Source organism: Hakea prostrata, chromosome 1 (genome assembly GCF_041222555.1).
Source record: "Hakea prostrata isolate BN-2017 chromosome 1, UWA_Hpros_2, whole genome shotgun sequence".
Taxonomy (NCBI): domain Eukaryota; kingdom Viridiplantae; phylum Streptophyta; class Magnoliopsida; order Proteales; family Proteaceae; genus Hakea; species Hakea prostrata.
In genome coordinates, this window is record NC_142600.1 from 23,743,741 (window position 1) to 23,765,975 (window position 22,235).

The window sequence follows — 22,235 nt, forward strand, 5'->3', positions numbered from 1 at the left end:
TCTTTGTTTCATTAGGAGAAATGAAAACCTCCTATTAAATAAGGGTGTCAATCGGTACGGTTTCGGTGCAATACCAACTTTGAATACCGAAAACCAGAACCATACCGTACTGAATTTAAACAGACGGTACAATTTCGGTATTTACAAAAACAGTTCGGTACAGTTTCGGTATTAGATTGGTACGGAAAAACGGTTTAAACACGGTAACTAGTGCGGTATAATTTTTGTACGAATGAACTTATGCAACTTCTGTTATTAGTTCATTAAGATCCTAATGAAATTGTGATCAACCAATATATATAATTTGAAATTAACATAGATAAAACCAATAAATCTAATTAATAGAGACAAAACAAGTAAATCTAAGAAGAGAAATGAACGGTGAAATGAAAATTTGAAATAGAGAATTAGAGATAGGGAAAATGTTAAGTGTTTTAATTGTAAAATTACAATTTATATATCTTAATTTAGTATGGTACCAATTCGGTATGGTAAGTTTTGAGTTTATAATTATATATCTTAATTTTTTTTTCTTCAAAGTTTTTGGATTAAGTCAATGGAAATGCTGTTATGCAGGGATTCTTATCCCTATTTGTATCCCTGCAAGCGTTTAACTAAAGGGATAAAAATGAGAAATTTATAACATGTGTTCTAACATCACACCAAATAGTTGAAATCTATTTATAAATCATATTAAAGATTTATGAGTAAATTAAAAAAAAATAATGTGATTTATAAATAAATCTGAACCCTTTAATGTAATGTTGGGACACATGTTACACATCTATAAGGTGTGTATTTCCTTATTAGAAATAGATAGATATTAATCCGATAGGGTGACGAAAAAATCCACGTGATTCACATTTTTTCTGCCGCGTGGGTTGTCAGTCTCTGTTTAAAGAAGGACGAAATTCTATCCTCCAGCAGGTGAGGTCGTAGGGTACTAGGGTTACCCTCCGAAAAAATCTATAATTTATCCGAAAAAAAAATGGCATTTTTAGCGGTCGCCACGTCACAATTCGATGAACGAAGGGAGAGAAAATTCAGCGTCGTTATCTTCCTCGGTTCCTTTTCCTGTTCCGTTCAACCCCTCTCCCACGTCTCCGTTCAGGCACCAAACCCTTTTAATTTGATGTTTGAAGATCTAATTCTTCCTCTCTCTTCCAGAGGGTTCAGAGATCATTGTAGTTCCGTTACTTAGAAGATTTTGTTTTCTAGTTTTGTTGGTTCCATTCCCTAAAGCGTTCATGGAGGAATCCCACCTCAGTTTCAGTATCATGGAGATCTTGAAGAAACCGGCGGTGGTTGAAACATTCGTCGACATTTTGGTTTGCGCAGTGCCAATTTGGGTTGCTGTGATGATCGGATTGGTGATTGGATGGTCTTGGAGGCCTCGCTGGTCCGGTCTCGTCTTCTTAGGCCTACGGAGTAAATTCCGATTTCTTTGGACCGCTCCGCCGGGTTTCGGAGCTCGTCGTCTCTGGCTTGCTTTTACGGCACTCTCTGCATTCTCGGTTGCTCGTCGGCTGTGGTCCAATTTCAAAGGGAAGGCTGAAGATCCCATTGTTTCTGATTCTTCAGCTGGAACGGTGATGCAACGAACTAGTAGTGTTGAGTAAGTTTCCTTTCCCCCTTTTTTTCGACATGTTCTTCTTGTTATTGTTATAGTGGAGTTTGTTGTTGCGCCGGTGTTCAAAATTATTGTTCGTATTTGAGGGCAGCATCTTTTATGTGGATGATTTAAATACGCCGGGGAAACGTCGCTGGCTTCTCTGACAGAATTGTGGATGCATTAAGTTGGCCTTGAAATGGTTCATTTATGGGGAATCTTGACTCAGCCGTACCTCACTTTTGAAATTACTCTCAAATAAGTTGTTGAAACAAAAACGTATTACTTATTTTGGCTTCAGGACGGATACCTACTAGCATTAGGTGCTGTAATAATGCTAATAATTCCGAATTTGGTAGGAGTCTTATGATCCTGTCATTAGACTAAATGGAAATTTGCATGATATTGACACACTAAAAGGGCTCAACACTAGTACAGGGTGCAAGTCAGATCTAGGAAAATTGCTTGCAGGTTTCCCCAATTGGGTATTTGGGTTTCCAGCCCCAAATCGTGATTCTAGGTATGGTGTATGGGATGATTTCTGAAATGGATTCCACATTTGGGTGACATAAATCATTTCCAGGGGTTGACCCCCAAACCCTAGGGCCCCTAATTTGTTCCAAAAGTATTTTGGTAATTTTGCTTAAATTTGTCACAATTAGGTAAGGGTCCCCTTGAGTTCAGGCTGTTGTCTGGACTTTAGACGTATAAAATATTTTCTGATTGTTAGTTTGCAATTATTTAGGAATCCTTGCTGAGGTGAAATTCCTAGTCAGGTTGGGATCCTAGTATTTGTGTCCACTTTAATTTCCTTATTTTCTGGTTTGCATATCTACTTTTAGAATTGGATTGGAGTCCTTTAGAGTTAGTTGTTGAGTTTTGTTGTTTGAGTCATAGTCTTAGACTCTTAGTCAAGAATAGTTGAGTACTAGTTGAGTTAGTTTTGGATAAGCCAACTAGAGCTTTAGTTGGTTTTCCAACTTAGAGTGGTTTTCCATTTGTTTATTTGAGGCTTTAAATAAAGCCTTCCAGCCATGTAATCTAGAAGTTGAGTTGAAAACAAATCGAGTGTTTGGAGACATAAATTCATGTGCTTTCTTTGGAGGGCCATGGCGGACTTGAGAGTGCATTTTCTTCAAGTGCAGCCATTGTTCTTCAATTCCAGCAGTCCAATTTCATCTCGAAGCAAGTAAACAACACCCTAACACCATCCCTAGCCTTCCCTCTTCTTTCCCCATCCATCACACCATTCTTTTTATTTTTCTTGAATTTTTGGACTTCTTTTTAGACCCAAATTTCAAGGCAAATCTACACCAATCTAACCGTTAGATCTGTCCCAAATGTTAGGAACCTCATCCCCCAACCCTAGTGACCTTGAAACTCAATTTGATCCCATTCTGACCTCAAGATATAATTAATTTTTTCTTGAGTTTTCGTACCTCTTAAGACCCTATAAACAAGAACCTTAATATCTTTGAATTTAGCCATCCAAACCCCACCAAACTTGGGGTATCATCTTCCTATATCAATACTTACATTCCCTAAAAGTTTCAACCCATTTTTACATCTAACCAAAGCTTCCATCTCAGGAACCTTATCCCATAAAACATTAACCTAATTCCTCTAGGAAATATTTTCTTCACAACCCTTATCACAAAAGAAGCCTATATCACCTGAATTCCCAAAACCCTTGAAACCTTCATTCTTCACAAACCCTAAAAACTTCAAAACCATAAGTGATAAAATTTACCCATAACCAACCCATTCCTTTCAATCATAGGGTATTGTAAACCCTAATTGACTGCTGATCCTAATGAAGAGGACCTTGGAGTGAACCCAAATTGTAGGGTTTAATATCAAAATAAAAAACCCTAGAATTTGGTTTACATCATTGGGTTTAAACTAGTGGCCTCTAAGTTCCCTGGCTGGGGTTAATCGGAACGCAATAATATCCAGGTTGATGGTGTGTTAGTTATGGAGAGATTTAGAATGATGAGATGTACGGTGGGATGGGCGGCTTCCTAAGAAATGAGATGTGAAGTTATTGTAATAGGGTGAAACTTGGTGGGAATGGGGGTAATGGCATAGAGATATGATCCTTCAAGTTTGGTTGCGTTTCGACGGTTAAATTGAAAATATGAGGATTCTTATTTTGAAAGGTTTTAGGGAGTAAAAAAAAAAAAAAAAGAGAATTCAAGGAAATATTTATATCTTGAAATCAGATGGTCAGAATGGATTAAATTGGGGCCTAAGGTCATTAGGGTTGTGAATTGATGCACCTAAAGTGTGGGATAGTGGACAAATCTAATAGTTAGAATGTCATATATCTAATCTTGAATTTTGGGTCTCTTGAAAAGTCCAAAAATTCAAGAAAAAATAAAAAAGGATGATATGAGAAGGGTCGAACCAGGGATGGGGGTCTGAATAGAAAATAAAAGAGAATGGGAAGGGGATTCTGTAGGCTGCCAGTTGTGCCCGGTTGGAGCCTCATGGATGCTGCAATATACCTGAAGATGAAAGTCGAAAGCTGTTCTATACAGCTACTATCAAGAGTCTAAGCTTGATTATACGTACAACCTTCTTAAGAGTTGGATCTGTGATGCCAATGGGCATGAAGAGAACTCAAACACACGAGAGATTCTCGAAGATAAGCTTTGTATTCAATATTTAGAGTCTTATCCCTCCCCATTGAGTAGGCGTGTATTCATACAAATTATGGGCTGGAATTCCTAATCTGCTTTGAGTTCCCAGCCTTATTGTAGCTGACTTCTAATACCATGAGGCCTCTATGGTTAGACCTGTTCAAGGACTGAATTAAAATAATAAGTAAGCACATGCTAAAAAATAGAAAATTCACATGCCTAATATGCCCCTACACTGGACAGAATTACAATTCTGCCACTGGTCCTGATAAGGAATTAAAATTAATGAAGATAAGCTGCTGTGTAGCAACCCTTGGGGTTCCTGTTGGCCTTCCACCTGATATTGGACTTGGAGGGCTCAGACACTGCATCACAAATATTCTGTATGGGGATAAAAGAGTAATTTTTTCTCAAGAATATTAAAAGTTACTGTAGCTATGTTCATCCGGTGTATTTTGTGGGAAAGAATTGCTATGCTATGCCCAACAAGAAACGAGCCATCTGTTTTCTGACATAAACCAGAGGTACAATTGGTCATGTTCATATTTAGAAATCCCACAAGGACTCATTCCTCCATGAGTTGCAGTAGGCTGGGGCAGTGAATTAGGTGTTTAGTTGCTTGAGTGGACAGTGGGCACATGTGGATTGTTGAACTCAGGTTTTGACTTGTGTGTTCTGTTTCTGTTATATCAAGTTTGATACAGCTAATAATGCAAATAAACTATTTTGATGATGACATGAGGTTGTATGCTTTGTTTTACATGGCTACACTTCATGCGTATAGAATTTGACAGTTTCTTTTGTTTCTATATGGTCTCAAACTGGCATTGCTGGGGAACATTTCATGCCTACATAAACAATCTGCTAGGTCAAATATTAATACAGTTTAGGTTCCAGTTGGGTATCCTAGGAAATCTATCATGTGGCAACAACTTTGGTAATTTTAGAAACCTTGCTGCTTAACTGGGAACCTCAGTGTCTGCATTAGTACTTTTAGATTATGACTGGGGATTTATGTGCAGTCTTCATACTGAAACCAAGTTTCCACGCCACAAGTTTTTTAAGCGTAATCTGATTAGTGTTTTAGGACAAAATATACTAATTAAGGTAAAATGTTTATTTGTCAAGAGAATGGTATACCTGATTTCCATTTGTTTTTGGTTTGGTTGTTGCTTGGAATGCCAACACCGATGGTCAGGTTGAGGCTTGGTGAGTTGAGTTGACATTGTTATTTATTGATTTTTATTGTTTTGGTTTCCTGAAATTTCTTTCCTGTGAAGGATCCATAACCACTAATTACACAAGAAAAATAAGTAATGTGGAAGTGATTCACATCTCAGAGAACTACTCTATAATAGGATTGATGACAAAGTGCATCAGAAATTTGAAATTGTGAAAAAATAATGATTAGCAACTTAAAGATTAAACCTAAAGAATAAGACCAACTACAAAAATTTCACCAGACTTGGGATTGGGTGAGGAGATGTTGAATGGATCTTATGCTCAAGACATTACCAAATTCTGATGGCCAAAACTTGAGTTATGAAGAGGTTTGAAATTAGAAACCAGCCCTCAAAATAAGAGGTTATTGGAGAGATCGCTCTTGTCAGCAGTTGGGGAAGTCAAGCAAGCTGAATGAAGGGCAGAATGTGTCGTTGAAATGTTTTGGTGTGATTTCAAAAGGATCACTGGTTGGAGTTCAAAGTGTTAGGATTGAATCCTGGGAGCAGTCACACAATGAAAGAGAAGAAGAAAAAAGAACATAGAGACAAAAGATTTTTACGTGGCAACGCAGGGATCTCCTATGGGAAGAAAACCCATGGCTGCCAACAATCAACTAATTTCAATTGTCAAGAATCAGTCACAGAGAGAAAGGAGAGTTATTTATGTATATCAAAACCCTAATCTGAGATATAATCAACACTGTGCATCTCTCAGACTAATCTGGGCTGTTGGATAATGAATCTGAATGCAATTTGGGCTCCTCCAAAATACCCTTTTGTGCAAGCAGCCCTCGTAAACTTGGCCTTAGTTCGCTTTGTAGGGGAACTTCGCTTGCTTCATTCCCCATGGTGGCTGTGGCCCCCTAACACCCCCCCCCAAAAAAAAAAAATCATGCAGAATCAGGTCCACATATATGACATGGAGTTGTGTCAGATTCTGGAAAACTGAAGTGGAGGAGCTGTAGGCCCTTGGTGTAATTGACGACAGTAAGGTTGGTTGCTGATCAGGGTTGCAATCAGGCATTTGCAGATTTGGCAGCAGAACATGGTTGCAGTCACAGAGTAGCTGGGTATTGAGTGAAGGAAGGAAGAAGAAGAACATAGAAGGCAAGAATAAGAAGGGACATAATCAGGACACTTAATATCGGACAAACCAAAATTTTGTTCATCATTATAAATCATTTGTGGGGTAGGTGGCAGCCCCTCCTAAGAGCTCATGCCATATATGTGCAGCTTACTTCTCTTACAAGTTAGAAAAAAAAAATAAGAGACTTACAAGAAAAGGCTACACCGAAAGAAGAAACCTCAGTCGCCTTTTTGTGTCTAAAATTAGAAATTAAACTGTGGTGAGGTTGCTTAATTGACAACCACAAAATATGAGAACAAATTTAACATAGAAACAAAACTGAACATCTAAATCTTCAAGCATATGCAAAATTGACTCTTCTAATGTTGCCTCCATGCAATTTGGCCTTGGCGACACAGGGATCTCCTAGGAATATTACCAAGGTAAGTATGGGTTTATTTCATGGTTCACATGTACATTGCTTTTCTTTTTCTCTTCTTCATGTTTTAATCTACATCAAGAGGAGAAGCAAGAAGAGTAAACGATATCTGAATACTGCTAGAACCTTTAGTATCATGCACTGGTAGTCCCCCTGCCAAACTATGAAGAAAAAGATGCCATAATACTGTCCACATGAATAGTACACTGCACAAATAATACTATTCATTGGACAAAAAAAATGTGAACAGTTTTTTTGTCTACATCAGGAAGACTGCTAGTGCATGATACTGAGAGTTCAGCAATCTCAGGTTTTCTCTATCCTTCTTCTTTCTCATCTTGATGTAGATTAAAACATGAAGAAGGATGTGGAACACACTGGTCATGTGAACAATGGCATTCTAGCCTAGTAAAATGGTGTTTGCTGTCTTTTGCAATCTGTGCATGTTTCAATCCTGAAAGTGGGCCCTGGAACATTCTGGGTTACCAGGATTGATCTTCACTAACAACATATTGGCCTAAAAAAAGGTTTCCCATGTGTTTTGCAGCCTACTATGGCCCTTTGCTCACTGGAATATCAAATCAAAACAACCATTACAAAAATTTAGTGTTTCAGCAAGCTTTGGCTTAAATTTTGGTGATTGATTGTTTAAATCTAGCTGAAAGTCTGAAACACTGAAATAAAATGATGATTTAAACTTTGCAGATGAGTGGGTTTCTGTTTTTTGTTTTTTTTTCCCTCTCTCCTTGAAACGGCAATCCCTGATTAATTCACATTTTTCTCAGACAAGTTGATCATTGGCACTTGTTTTCAAAACATTGCTGTTGCCTCTTAGTATTCGAAACTACGTAATATACAATCTTTATTTGATCATCGTTGATATTTATATCCACCAATACAAACAAGGTACTTTATCTGTATTTTTAGTTCAAGAAGAGTAGTGGATATCTTTGAAATATTTGTAATCGGTGCTACGCACATCTTCATTCTCACATAAAATCTTATGAAGTTCCATCCCCTTCCAACTCCAGGCTGTTGTCATAAGAGCTTGCGAAACTATATAATCTGAAGTTAGTTGGTAATTTAAAAGCAGATCATTGATGGTGTAAAAACGGAAACCGATGCATGATGCAAAAACGAAATGCAACAAAGGGAAATAGCAATCAAGCAAGAAAAAGGGAAAGGTTATTCGTGATTAGGCAAGGCAGCCAAGTCCTTCGAGAGTTAAGAGCAGTTTTGTCAGCAGCTGAGAAAGGGTTTGAAGAGGTTCTTTCTCCTGTGCTTTTATGCTTACAGAAAATTCCTAACAACTGGAATATAACCAACCCTCATCAGTAACATTTTGAAGGGGAAAGAATAGCTCACAACCCAATTCATAGAACACACAACCTCAACCCTTAATGGTTGACATAGCATACGCAAATCGTGTTGGAGAGTCATTTGGCTTGACTGAAAGTTCACGGAAATTGTTGTTCTATTTCGTGCGAAGTTTTGGTCGCTTTTTGGTCAAATTAAGCTTTGATACTTTATTGATGCCTTTCTTTAGGCTAAACATATTTAAATTTTCATTTCGCAGAAGCAAGTTGGCATTTAAATTTGCACCCTTGGTTGGCTAATATGCAGTTTATACCCTTGGTATTGCAGTATGTATTACTTATTCTACACTAAATGGCAGAAGACAGAATAAATAATAGGCAAGTAAAGCATACAAACATAGAGTCAACTTAGAAGGGTCTACTAATTATAACTCCGACAATGTTCAGGACTGTTCCCACCATGGTTCAATGCAGCCAACTTGCATTTCACAAGAGTGGTTTGTAACGTTTCAGCAAATAGGTGGAACGGTACTATACTTGTCAAAGTTTCTGTGAAATGCCAAATTTGCAATGAAGTTGTGTATATTTTTATTTCGAGGTAGCAATTCAGTTTGGTAGAGTTGAAATATCAAATATCCAGAGATTTTGCCAAGATTTAGTACAATTACAATAAGGAAGTGGTGCAGAATCACTTGACTGGTTGGACCGGGATGCTAGGTTTTGGAGGTCCAATTCCATACAGAACTGGTCGAATGGGTTTTCGTCCAACAAAGGTTGGACTTAATTAGTTAAATTATTTCAATATTTTATTTTCAGTATGGGAGTATTATGTGTTTTGGGGTTACATATGTAGGAATAAGTAGAGTTAGCATTGAGTTGAATTTTATTTGTCAGTTTCATAGTTCATTAGGATACTTGTTCTTCTCTTTAAACTTTAAGTACGTGCTTGTATCCAGCTATGGACACATATAATTTAATAGAAGCTTGAGTTTATTTTCTGAGCTTCTCCTTGTGTGATCCTCTTTCCCCCTTCCCCTACAATTGCTCCTTCTTGCTAAAGGTACATCATTAGGAAGAGGGCTGCATTTGCATAAAATTACAGTGTATATTGTTGTATATTTGAAAGGTGGAAGAATGCTAGGGTTTTCCTTCAGGCAGAACTGTCATGTTGAAAATGTACTTGAGAAAAATGTCATGGTTTGTGCTTTGTATTCTGGTCCAACATAATTCCTGTTCATGTTGGCAGCTTGAACACATTTTTCCTTTTTTACTGATTAGTTAGCTGTGGTTGTTCTTGGACATAATAAATAAGTTCTTATGACCATATTTTTGCAGCTTTATTAGTGAAACTCTGGAGCAAGAGAAAGACATTGTCACAGAAAAAGATTTACAACATTTGTTATACCTTGTGGAAGGAAGGGATAGGGATATTTCATGGCAAAATTTGATGGAGCACTCCACCCCAAACATGCAATACCAAGCTTGGCGCCATGAGCCTGAGGTATTTTCTAGTTTTGAATTTGATGTCTTGTTGTATTTCTTTTCTTCATGCTATAAAATGCAGCTTATAACTATTGGTTTTGTTAGCTTTCAGTTTTTGATCTTTGTTTTGCTATTCTAATGCACATGGGTCATATTTTGTATATTGAGATTTGCACACATAGGGCACCGAAATATGGTGCAGTGTTTTTTCCTTTTTGTGTGTGCGTGTGTGAATTTAATTTTGTTCGTCACAGATTTGCTGTTTAACTGACCATTTGGCAATTTTGTGGAGGATTTTGTTCTTTGCTAAATTTAATTTGTAGTCATTTTCTTAAAGAATCTTGTACCTTATGCTTATTTTTAATTTCATATCTTCTCTTTTCAACTTTTAGAACTTCCATTTCCCCAAAGACCAAATAGGCATTTACTACTTTTCAGTCCCTCCGTGGCCCCCTTTTTGTCAGAGATTGTTGTTAAAAAAGAATCTGCCTTGATGTCTGGTACTGCATGTGTCTTTCAGACAGGCCAATCCATTTTACGGAGCAGAACTGTTTTTGAGGATGCGACTCCGGAGCTGGTTAGAGATTTCTTCTGGGATGATGAGTTTCGACCTAAGTGGGATCCCATGCTTTCATATTTCAAAATATTGGAGGAGTGCCATCAGACAGGAACAATGATTGTCCACTGGATAAAAAAGGTATGTGGGACATAGGATTTCTGGATATACGTCCTTGATATCTTCTTATTTATGTTGCCAGGATTTCTGAATATATGTCCTTTATATCTTCTTATTTTTGTTGTCTTCTTATATCATCTGGTCTGACATCTGGGTTTGATACTTTGTGATCTGCAGTTCCCTTTTTTCTGCAGTGATCGAGAATATATCATTGGTCGAAGAATATGGGAGTCAAAAAAGGCATATTACTGTGTTACGAAGGTACAGTTTAGTCACTATATGTACTCCCCTGTCCTGTTCCATCCATAACAACCCAGTTGCTTGGCTTTGTAACTTAAAGCAATTATTCATCCAAAGAAAATTAAAATTAACTGTGGACTTGTATAAGTAATCAGTTCCACCTTTCTGTTGGTGCAAAACTTCAAACGTGCGACTTGGGCCAGTTGTCCTCATCCCCAACACAATTTGGGTTTAACTAATCCACCATAAACCTAACCCAGATGGAGCCCTGGGCACCGACCTGATTCATCTCAATCTCCAGAGAATAGTTGATTGGGTAATTGTTTACATGTTGAGAAATAGTGGATTTGATCCATGGTTGGGTGCATGGATCAATATACGTTGGATCATAGACATATATTGGTTGGTGACTTAAAGATTTTGCAAGTCAAAAGGGAAAGGAATGACAAAGAAGAGGTTGAGATATTCCCCATAAGTGAGATAGAGTTATATAAAGGGCTTGCACCGCTTCACTTTTTCAGAAATTTCCCCACTTTGGTGTAATTTTAGTTTTAGATGGCCATGTTGTCATAAATTCTTGCCTTTCAATGCTTCAGGCAAACATATTTCCCTGTTGTTTCCTTCAGTCAGTTGCATTATTACCCCTTATTTTCTTTTCAAAAGTTACTTTTGAGTAAAGAAGAAAAGATTTCTCACTATATTTTGGAAGTGACTAGCCATCATGTCTTCTCAAGTATTGTTATTATCTGACATGCTTTTGTGTGTATTTGAACAAAAAAAAGTGTGTTTTCCTTGGGGGTTCAAAATAAATGAGGTACCAATGATTTGACACATTAAGGGATGTCAATAGGAAAATCCCATTAAATTTAAATTAGCAAGGTTTTTCCTTCTTGGACTTCTGGGTGGATGCAACTGAAGAACACTTCCCTGGTTATATTTATTGAGGTTATTTTCCTTACACCCCTAAGCCCCCCCCCCTGCCAGGGGAAAAAAACAGAGTGACTAAAAACAGAAAGAAAAACAAGACTTCTTCCACGTGCAGTCCTGAAACTTAGTGGGGCATTGCTTGTGCTTGCATTGATTAGTAAGTAAGTTTAGCCATGTTGGCTAAGATTTAAGGGTATATTTTGGTTGCAGCATTTCTTGCAGTCTTTTGCTTTCCTTGGACATCAATAAATGAACAATTGTGTAAGAGCATCATTTCTGGCTTTTGTCTAATCCTTACATTCTTTTGTCCAATTATGAACCAGTTCTCTGAGTTTGCTTGACGTGCCTTGCTTCATGAACATATTTATGGGTGGGTCATGGTATACTTTATCCATGCAACTCTCTCTAGTTTTCTACAGGAAGTGGCACATTCACAATTAAAGGACATTCTTTGCTATTTGAAAATAAGCTTCTAGTGGATGTGGTACCCTTGATATCTAAATGCTTCAAGTGCTTTTAGTTTACCAACCACTATTTTGCAGGCCGTGCCATATCCTGGTCTACCCAAGCGTGACAAGCCAAGGCGTGTAGAGCTTTATTTCTCTAGCTGGATCATCAAGGCTGGTAATGGTCATCCCAAATTTGTTGTGTTTTGCATGTGCTCTATAGCTCTGATTTAGTTGGGAGAAAATGATAGGATACTCTTTTGGCGGGTTGGGGTGAGTAGAATAAAAAGCTGGTGGGTTTCTTTTGCAGTGGAATCTCGGAAGGGTGATGGACAATTATCTGCGTGCGAAGTGACCCTTGTGCATTATGAAGACATGGGGATCCCTAAGGATGTGGCAAAGCTGGGCATCCGACATGGAATGTGGGGAACTGTCAAGAAATTGCATTCTGGTCTGAGAGCATATCAGCTTGCAAGGAAATCGGAGGTACCACTCTCTAGATGTGCACTGATGGCACGGATCACCACAAAGATTCCCATTGATGGTAGTACCAGTTTCTTAGAGCTAGCATCTAGTGGTGAAGAAGTGGATGGTGAGAATTTAGATTTGCAATTACAAAAGAAGGATAATGGGTTAGATTGGAAATGGATTGTTTTGGGTGGAACTGTGGCTGTAGTATGTGGGATTCATTCAGGTGCAATTGGAAAAGCTTTGTTATGTGGAGCAGCTGGGAGGCTGGCACGGAAGTGATTTCAGTTGTACTACACTAGGAGGATGTCTTTTTGAGTCCGTGTAATCTTTCTGATATGTATCGGTCATCGTTCATGGTTCATGGAGGTGTTCCTGCATAAAATTGATTCATTATATAGGCATAATACATTTATACCTTTCTTTGAGCACTTCATACCCGGTTTCTATTGTTTAGGTCAAGCTCCGGAAGCAGGTACCAGAGTCAACTGAATATTTGCTTGAATCCATGGATCAGCTCATATGATTTTGTACAAGACATTTAAAAAAATTATATATGTATACAAACCGAAGAATAGAAATCTTGTACATCACCAAGTGAACAGTCAAACCCTTGGGATAGCAGTTTTCATTTTCACATTTGGCTCCGATATGATGATATGCCATCTATTGCTGGCTAAATGGCTCAATCATCAAACAGAACACCATATGCAGATTCAACATCAAATATCCATTGTTTGTTACAGCTCGAATGATCTGATTACCCCTTGATATCTCTCTACTAATTAAGCTGATTATCTATGATGGAATGAAAATATCTTGGATATCAGTAGAATATCTTGGACGAGAACTTGCACTTAACTATTGAATTCAGTTAGATCTGTAGCTTGATTTAGAGTCACTATGAGCTCCGAAATTTGTTCTATTAGAAACCCATGATCCACCCAAATGTTAGTGTTCTGTGCATTGATCACCACCCGCAAGCACCTTTCAGTAAAATATCCAGACTCTCCCTCCAGTGTCCTGAACAGTTTCCTTGGTAATAATCAGTCGCATCATCCTTTCTGCTGATGCCTGAGCATGAAAGTCGGCAGCGAACCCAAACTTTCCTGGTAATCTTTGTTTTTCGATAGCATGTCTACTACTATGGAGGCTGTGGATGCATCTGGCGTAATATTCCTCTCAGCCATTTTATGAAGAAGTTGGATTACTTTCTCTGCCTCGTTATTTTGGCAGAAACCACGCATTAGTGTATTAAAGGTCACCACATTGGGTGCACAACCATTCTCATCCATCTGCACAAGCAACTCATTTGCCTTCTTCAACTGTCCATCCTTGCAGAACCCATTTATTAATACAGTATAAGTTACCACATTAGGCTTCAAGCCATTTTGAATCAGCTTACAGAATAGCTCCCATGCAAAATCTAGCTTCCCTGCATTGCACATTCCATGTAGGAGGGAGTTGTAGATCCTAGTACTTGGTTTGAATTTCCTATCTTCCATAGCCTGAAGTAGCTCCATGGCCTCAGACAGGCGCTGGTTTTTACAAAGCCCATCCATTAAAATAGCATAACTGAGTAAGCTGGGGCTTTGATCTTGAGCGAGCATTTCATCAAACAGTTTCTGCGCATCCCTAACTTTCCCGTTCTTACAGAAACCAGTCAGTAAGGTGTTGAACGTGATGACTGTGGGGCTAATCCTCTCACGAAGCATCTCATAAAAAAGACCCATGGCTTTCTCTAGCCTGCCACTCTTGCAGTACGCATTGATCAACTCATTATAGCTCACAACATCAGGCACAGCCCCTCGACTAGCCATTGACCTGAACAACTCTTCTGCATCATCGATTCTTCCTTCCAAACAGAACCCATCCATCAAGGTGTTGTAAGTGAAAGTATCAGGCTTCACACCTCTATTCACCATCAGTTCTAAATACTTACACGCCTCTGTTGTCTGCCCTTCCTTGCAAAGAGCATCCATTAACACATTAAACGTTACTTGATTTGGAGGTACCCCTTTATCTACCATTTCATTGAAAAGCCTCGTTGCTTCCTCCCATTTCCCCACATTGCAGAAACCATAGATGAGAGAGCTGTAAACAACAACGTCAGGCTTAATTCCCGTATCCAGCATCTCCAAGAAGAGCTCTTTGGCCTCATCTACGAACCCATCCTTGCTAAGACTATCGATTATAATGCTGTACGAGATCACACCAGAACTATAACCATTACTTCGATTAACCATTTTTCTGTGCAAGCTTAGTGCGAAAGCCGTATTGCCCGATCTGCATAACCCCTTTATCAGAGTCCCATATGTAATTTCATTAGGTAGACAGCCCTGTTCTATCATTTTCTTGAAAAGCTCTGTAGCATCGGCGATCCTATCCACCATGAGGAGACCCTTGATCAGAGAAGTAAAAGTGACGACGCTGGGATGGTGACCTCGCTTCAGGAGTTCCCCAAAAACAGCTAAACCGAAACAGACCCGATTCAAATGGCAGAAACAGTTGAGAAGAATGTTTAAAGTAAAGAAATCAGGCGAGGCACCAACTAAGATCATCTTCTTGTAAAAAGAAATGGCAGATGAATAGTGTTCGATCCTAGAAACTGCAGTTAAAAGATGATTGAAGGTGGAAACGGAAGGGATGGGTTGCCCGAGAAGCATGCGATCAAACAACGCATTTGCATCATTGAGATCAAAAGTTTTTGATCTACACTTACTCTGGACGATTTTTCCCAATTGGGTTATGTCAGATGTATCGAAGGTGGAGCTTTTCTTCGTAGTTCTGGAATTGGATTTGGGATTTGTAGGTGGGTCTCTGAATAAGGAAGAAAGACTAACCCTTTGAACAGCTTTTGGAGAAGATAAAAGGGAAGCCGCAGCAGCAACAGCAGCAGAAGGTGCAGTTCTCATCTCAGCACCATTTACACATACAAAAACGAAGAGAGGACGAAAGGAAAGGAGAGTAACCAAGGAAGATCACCCCATTATGCTTCTGACACGGTTGAAGATTACAGCTGAACAGGACTCCAGACCCTAACTCGGTCACACTCGACGAAAAAACAGAGGTGATGTTCGTTGAACATGGGATTCATCCTCTACAATTTCTTCTTGAAATTTCTTTTTCTTTGCCAAACAATTTCTTGGAATTTGTATCAAGAATTGTAACGCGTGACAATTAATTATTTAATAAATAATTGAATCTAAGTTTAAGACAAAATTAAAAAAATATTTAAAGAATTATTAGATTCAATTATTAGTTGGGTTTTAATTATGACCATTAGATGATTAGCTGTTACGTGTCACAATCTAGATCCAAATTACATGGAATTGTAAACAATGGAAATTATAGAGGATGTAGTGTCAGATTCACATCCTCTACAATTCCCACTCTCTGTAATTATGTAATTCATGTCTAAGATTGTAATACATGACAATCAATAATCTAACGATTACAATTAAAATCTAATTAAAAATTGAATCTAATGAATTCTTAAAATTTCTCTTTTCATGTATCACAATTCTGTGTATGAATTATAGGAAATTGTAGAGAATGATAATTTTAGAGGATGTGAACCCATGTAAATTATGATATTTTTCAGATGGTCAAATCAAAATTGCTGTATTTTTTTTTTAAAGTTTGACAAATTTTTATATATTATGTACTATCAAAAAGAATAAATTTATGACCTTGTGCAAGAAGTAAGTGGTTTGACCAACCAAACGTTCCCTGTAATGGAAATCTGATACATTTTATTCCGTGCTTTTGTAAAAGAGACACAGAGCACCATTCAATTTCTTATCATTTTAAACGTTTTTACTCGTCTATTCTTAAAAGACGTGGGAAAACACTCCACACGCTAAGAAGTCTCATTTTAAATAGAGCAAATTGTACGGGCACCACAAAATGAAGGTCTAAAAGCATTGACACCCCCACTTTATGTTTGAAAAACACATAGGTTCTATTCTGTTAGAATGGTTAATTGTACAAGTGTAAAGACTAGGATACCCTTATGTATGATGGAAAAAAGACATCAACTACCCTCCTCTATGAGAGTTATTCTCCATTGGCATCTGTGATCTCTTCGAAACTGAGAGGTAGCTAGTATTAGTGGAAGAAACGACCTTATGCTTCGTTGGCATCTGTGGTCTCTTCTTCCACGAACTTTTTTTGTTTTCTTCATTAATTAGCTCCCTATGTTCCTCTCTTTTCCATCCATTCCCAGCTTACTTTGATTTATGGACACTCTCTTTTTTATATCTTCTTCGATTTCATTCTAAAAGATCCAGTAGATTCAGCCATGGCAAGGAGAACTCTTTTGGATCGCGGGGGGGGGGGGGGGGGGGCCGGGGGGGGGGGGGGGGGGGGGGACAACCCCCCCCCCCCCCCCCCCCCCCCCCCCCCCCCCCCCGCCCCCCCCCCCCCCCCCCCTGTTTGCCCCCCCCCCCCCCCCCCCCCCCCCCCCCCCCTTCCCCCCCCCCCCCCCCCCCCCCCCCCCCCCCCCCCCCCCCCCCCCCCCCCCCCCCCCCCCCCCCCCCCCCCCGTTATGAAGAACCCACCGAATAGAACAATCGGCAAATAAGAGAAAAGAAGAACACAATAATAACAACTAAGAGAAAAGAAAGACACAATAATATATGGGCAAGAGAGAAAACTCCACTATAAATAAAGAAATATCCAGAGAGAAGATATTTGGGATGATTAAAGAAGAAGGAAGAGGCATTCTTTTATAGCCTCTTCCTCTCCACATATTCCCACATCAGTCGATGTGGGACTAATATTACAACAATCTCCCACTTGGAGATTAGATTGAGAACCAATCAATCTCCACACCAGTCTCTATCTTGCCACCACCATCTGTCTATGTCTCTATCAAGCCATACAAGGATCTGCACCAAATGAACTTGTCGGTATTGATTGCTTTTGTCAATGCATCTGCTAGGTTCTCTTTCGTGTGGATTTTCTGCATATCCACCCTTCCGTCTTCCACCACTTCACGAACAAAATGATATTGTACTTCTATGTGTTTTGTCCTGGAATGAAAAGCTGGATTCCTTGCAATGTGCAAGGCACTAGGTCACAATACAAGAGAATCTCTCGTGTTGTGCCAAGTTCTTCCATGAATCTTCTTATCCAGTTGCTTCTTTACAAGCTTGTGTAGGATATACCACAGTTGTAGACAGTGCTAAAGGCGAGTTTAGATACGACCAGGCTCCTCGAATTGTAAACACATAGCCATAGTGGATTTCCTTTTATCAAGATCCGCAAAATCGAATCAACATATCCTCGATAGAAATTCGGATCCTCAAACATAGAGGGCATCAAGGTTCCTTTAATGTATCTTAGGATCCTCTTCACTATAATCCAATGCTCTTGTCTGGATTGCATATGGAAATCACCGCATGTGAATGTCCGGTCTTGTACATATCATAGGAACATCGGACTCTGATGCAACGGTACGAGACATCTCCACCCCGCTTCATTGCTAGGACACATACTTGAGGATAACTTGAAATTACGGGAAGAGGAGTAGAAATTGGCTACGATCTTGCATATTGAAGCGGGCAAGACTTTCCTTAAGTAACTCTTAGAGATAGCCAAATCTTCGAAGTCTCGGTGAATTGCATCCCTAGAATCTTGTTTGGGGTCCAGATCTCATTTCAAATCTAGCAGAGCCTTTAATTCTACGATCCGATCTTTGTTGGGGGACACCAACATATCATCGACATACAACGATAAAATGATGAAATCATCATCACCAAACCTCTGACGCACAAAGGAAGCAAGTCGTTGTATCCAAGGCTCAATATGAAGGAATCAAATCTCTTATACCAACATCTTGGCGCTGTTTTAAGCCGTATAGAGATTTGTTCAACACGAAACCAAGTTCCCCTGGTTCTTCAAAACCTTGGTTGGAGCATATAGATTTCTTCTTCAAGATCTCCATGAAGAAATGCGGTTTTACATCTATGCTCAAGATGTAGATCAAGCGTAGCACAAAGTGCGAACTATCCGGACGGTAGTAAGTCGAACCCGGAGAAAAGATTTGTGAAATCAACACCTTCTTTGAGCATATCCTTTGATCACCATTCTTGCACGATACCGCTCTACTTGATCATCACTGTTTCGTTTGATCTTGTAAACCCATTTGTTACCAATGGGCTTCCTTCGTGCGGTAAAGGTACAAGCTCCACGTCTTATTCTTATGAAGAGCTTCTAGTTCTTCGCATGAATGCCATCCAAAGTGGCGCTTCGAGCTATCAACGCTTCTCGAATGTTGATGGCTCACCATCTTTGTTAGAAGACGGTATGCAATGTTGCTCTCCATAATATAATCAAGCCGAGGTTGGTGTATGTCTTTCACGAGGTGACCGTCGAACTTCTACGAGTTGTAGACTCAGTGGTACTTGTTCCTCATTAGATTCTGCTCGGAAGAATTTCTACGAGAAGAATTCTGGATTGGACTTCTCTTCCTCTGAACTGTTGTACTCTCAGGAATTTCTATTGAAATGCTACTCACATCTTCCATTTGCGGCTTATCTTCTGCAAAAATGACATCTCTGCTGATGACGACTTTGTGGGCGTGGGATCCCACGTCGATACCCCTTGACTCCATCGGCATTTCCCAAGAATCTGCATTTTAGGATTTTGGATCCAACTCGAAATTTCTTGGGGATGATACATCACGTACACAGGACTCCCAAATGTGTGCGGGCGTGAATAATCAAGCGGCTTGCCGATCCACATATTCATCGGTGTCTTCAGATCAATCGATCTTGTTGGTGATCGATTAATCACATAGCGGCGGTGTTTAGGCACGCGCCAAAAGGACTTAGCCATGCTTGGGTTCTTAACATGGCTCTTGTTCTTTCGAGTAGAGTTCTATTCATCCGCTCCGCTACTCCATTCTGTTGAGGAGTGTAAGCCACCGTGAGTTGTCTCTTGATGCCTTCTTGATTACAAAACTCAAAGAAGTCATCCCGTATATTCACCGCCATTGTCTGTCTGAGGCACTTGATTTTCTTCTCGGTTTCTCGTTCAACTTGCGCTTTGAATGTTTTGGCGAAAACACATCGACTTCTTCTTGATAGGAAACACCCAACATCTTCGGAATGATCATCAATGAAAGATACATAGTACCTTGCTCCTCCCGAGAGATGTAACCGGTGCTTGCCATACATCGAGTGAACTAATTCAGAATACTTTTACTCCTGGAATCGGATGCATTGAACTTCAATCTATCTTTGCTTGCTTGTAACGAGTGCTCACAAAAGGGTAATGAAACCTTTGTGAGACCGGGAGTAATTTACGTCTGCGAGAACCTTCAACCCTTGCTCGACATGTGGGCCAATTTTCGATGCCACACTTGTGTCATCTCTTCTGCAGACCGGTTGATGCAAGCTGATGCTACGCCTCCGGACATGTTTCTCCCATTACTTCGTACAAATTTGCGGCGCCCCTTTAGCTTTCATACAACTAGCGCTCCTTTGCGATCCTCATCATTCCATTTTGGATCGTGTCTTGCACCCAATTTCATCTAATTGTCCCAAAGACAATAGATTCTTCTTTAAGCCCTTCACATGCGCACATTTTGAATAGTGCGTACCATACCATCGTACATCTTCAACTTGATGGTGCCAACTCCAACAATCTCCAAGGCATGATCATTTCCCATGTACACGAGACCCGTAGAGATAGGTTCATAAGTTTGAAACCAATCTCTGCGAGAGGTCATGTGCCATGTTGCTCGAATCCAAGATCCAAGCATCACTATGTTCCAATCTATCCTTGGCTGCCATTCTTGATTAGTTGTAAAGAATATCTCCTTGACAATGCACCCTTGAGATGTCTCTGTCTTATCTACACCCTTTTTGAATGACACTCTTTTTGAAGTGTCCCCTTTCCACAATTGTAGCACTTGAAATTCTTCTTACCCCTGGATTTTGACCTCCTTGATTGTGACTCCCACGGAATCACGTTAGTTGACCTTCCTCGAGTCATAGACAAAGCTACGCTTGTTGTGAGCTTACTGTCTATCTTCCTGCCTTTTCGTCTACTTTCTTCTTCAAGAATTGTAGCAGCGACATCATCAAATACCAAATAATCGAGAGAGGATATTCTTGGTTAAATTGATAATGATTGGGTCATATGAATCTGGAAGACTTTGGAGTAGAATTTCAGCACGTTCTGTGGTGAAACATTATGTCCCAACGTTGAAAGTTGAGAACATAACGAAATCGAGTATGTAAGTGCTCTGTAAGCGATGTAGATTCGACATCCGTAAGGTATACAACTTTCTCTTCAAGAAGATTTTGTTGTGAAGTGATTTGGCTTCATACAATTTGATGAGGTGATCCCAAACCTCCTTTGCAGTTTTCTTCTCTTCTACGCCCGCTAAAATATCATCGATAATGCTAGATGCAAATCGAAAGAAGCGATCGCATCTATTCTGTTCCACTTTTAGTTGTCTGTGAACTCGCCGCCGAACAACGATGGCTTCAGGCGGTTATCTTTTATCAATAATGCCTTCATCTTCATTTTCCATAATGAGAATTTCGTGCCGTCAAACTTGCCGATGTCAATTTTCGCCATTGCTTCTATCCCGTTGTTGGCTGGGAATAACTCCCACTATTTCACGTGAAACTTGTCTTCTCGAGTTATCTCCACGGATATGGTTGAACCAAAATGCACGGGAAAATTTCCGGAAAAGGCGGAGGGACACAAGCGGTCCGCTTAAAAACCAGACTCCTTAGACAAAATTTTCCTAGACATGCACTAATCACCCAATACACCTTTCTAGGATACCGAAAAGAAACCACGTGAAATTGCGATCGGCACCTCCGTAGGATGAAAAACAATATCTTACTTATTTTCGATGTGAAGGATCCACCTAAGTGGCAATCACGAGCATACTATAAGTAGATACTCACACCTAAACCAAACAAACAAACCCCCAAAATTTTCCTTCGATGTGGAAGCTCGGACTACGCAACCACGAGCATACTTGGAAAAACCCGCTCGATACCCGTCGGGTTATGAAGAACCCACCGAATAGAACAATCGGCAAATAAGAGAAAAGAAGAACACAATAATAACAACTAAGAGAAAAGAAAGACACAATAATATATGGGCAAGAGAGAAAACTCCACTATAAATAAAGAAATATCCAAGAGAGAAGATATTTGGGATGATTAAAGAATAAGGAAGAGGCATTCTTTTATAGCCTCTTCCTCTCCACATATTCCCACATCAGTCGATGTGGGACTAATAGTGTTGATGTATCGACAACCAAATGCAGGATTAACCGCTCATTTTTCCAAGGTCCTTGGCAGATTTCCTAAAGCTAGCTCAGGACGAAGGTCAACACTTCACCCTTCTATCCCGCCGGTGAAGGGTATTTACGTTGTGTTTTGTGTTTTTTGTTTTTTTTCCTCAAATTTTGATATGGGTATTTTTGGAATAAAAAAAATATAAACAATGGTTTAACAGTTTTTACTAACAGATTTGACTAAAATGTCCAATGCAAATTCAACTTTTGGGTGTTTTTGTTTTTCAAACATAAAGTGGGGTGTCAGTGCTTTTAGACCTCTATTTTGGGGTGTCCGTGCAATTTGCTCTTTTAAATACGTTGACTCTTTGGTGACTATCTCTTTATCAAACTCCAGCAACATGAGGGGGGAAGGGAAAACATTTGGAGG

General features: G+C 39.4%; 2 protein-coding genes across 2 annotated transcripts; one reads left to right on the forward strand and one right to left on the reverse strand.

Moving 5' to 3' along the window:
* Positions 1-1,013: 1,013 nt before the first annotated feature.
* LOC149028376 (uncharacterized) lies at positions 1,014-13,127 on the forward strand. Its single transcript, XM_089136156.1, has 6 exons — positions 1,014-1,615; positions 9,631-9,796; positions 10,298-10,474; positions 10,631-10,714; positions 12,163-12,244; positions 12,377-13,127. The coding sequence occupies exons 1-6, from the start codon at positions 1,248-1,250 to the stop codon at positions 12,814-12,816; spliced, it is 1,317 nt and encodes a 438-aa protein (XP_088992282.1). The 5' UTR covers positions 1,014-1,247; the 3' UTR covers positions 12,817-13,127.
* Positions 13,128-13,137: 10 nt separating this feature from the next.
* Positions 13,138-15,641, reverse strand: LOC149028377 (uncharacterized). Its single transcript, XM_089136142.1, has one exon. It carries the CDS (start codon positions 15,447-15,449, stop codon positions 13,590-13,592), a length of 1,860 nt encoding a protein of 619 aa, XP_088992268.1. The 5' UTR covers positions 15,450-15,641; the 3' UTR covers positions 13,138-13,589.
* Between the last annotated feature and the right edge of the window lie 6,594 nt (positions 15,642-22,235).

Coding starts and splice junctions, on each gene's coding strand:
- LOC149028376 (XM_089136156.1), top strand. CDS start 1,248: ATGGAGGAATCCCACCTCAGTTTCAGTATCATGGAGATCTTGAAGAAA. Junction 9,797..10,297: donor CTTGGCGCCATGAGCCTGAG/GTATTTTCTAGT, acceptor TGTGTCTTTCAG/ACAGGCCAATCCATTTTACG. Junction 10,715..12,162: donor CATATTACTGTGTTACGAAG/GTACAGTTTAGT, acceptor ACTATTTTGCAG/GCCGTGCCATATCCTGGTCT.
- LOC149028377 (XM_089136142.1), bottom strand. CDS start 15,449: ATGAGAACTGCACCTTCTGCTGCTGTTGCTGCTGCGGCTTCCCTTTTA.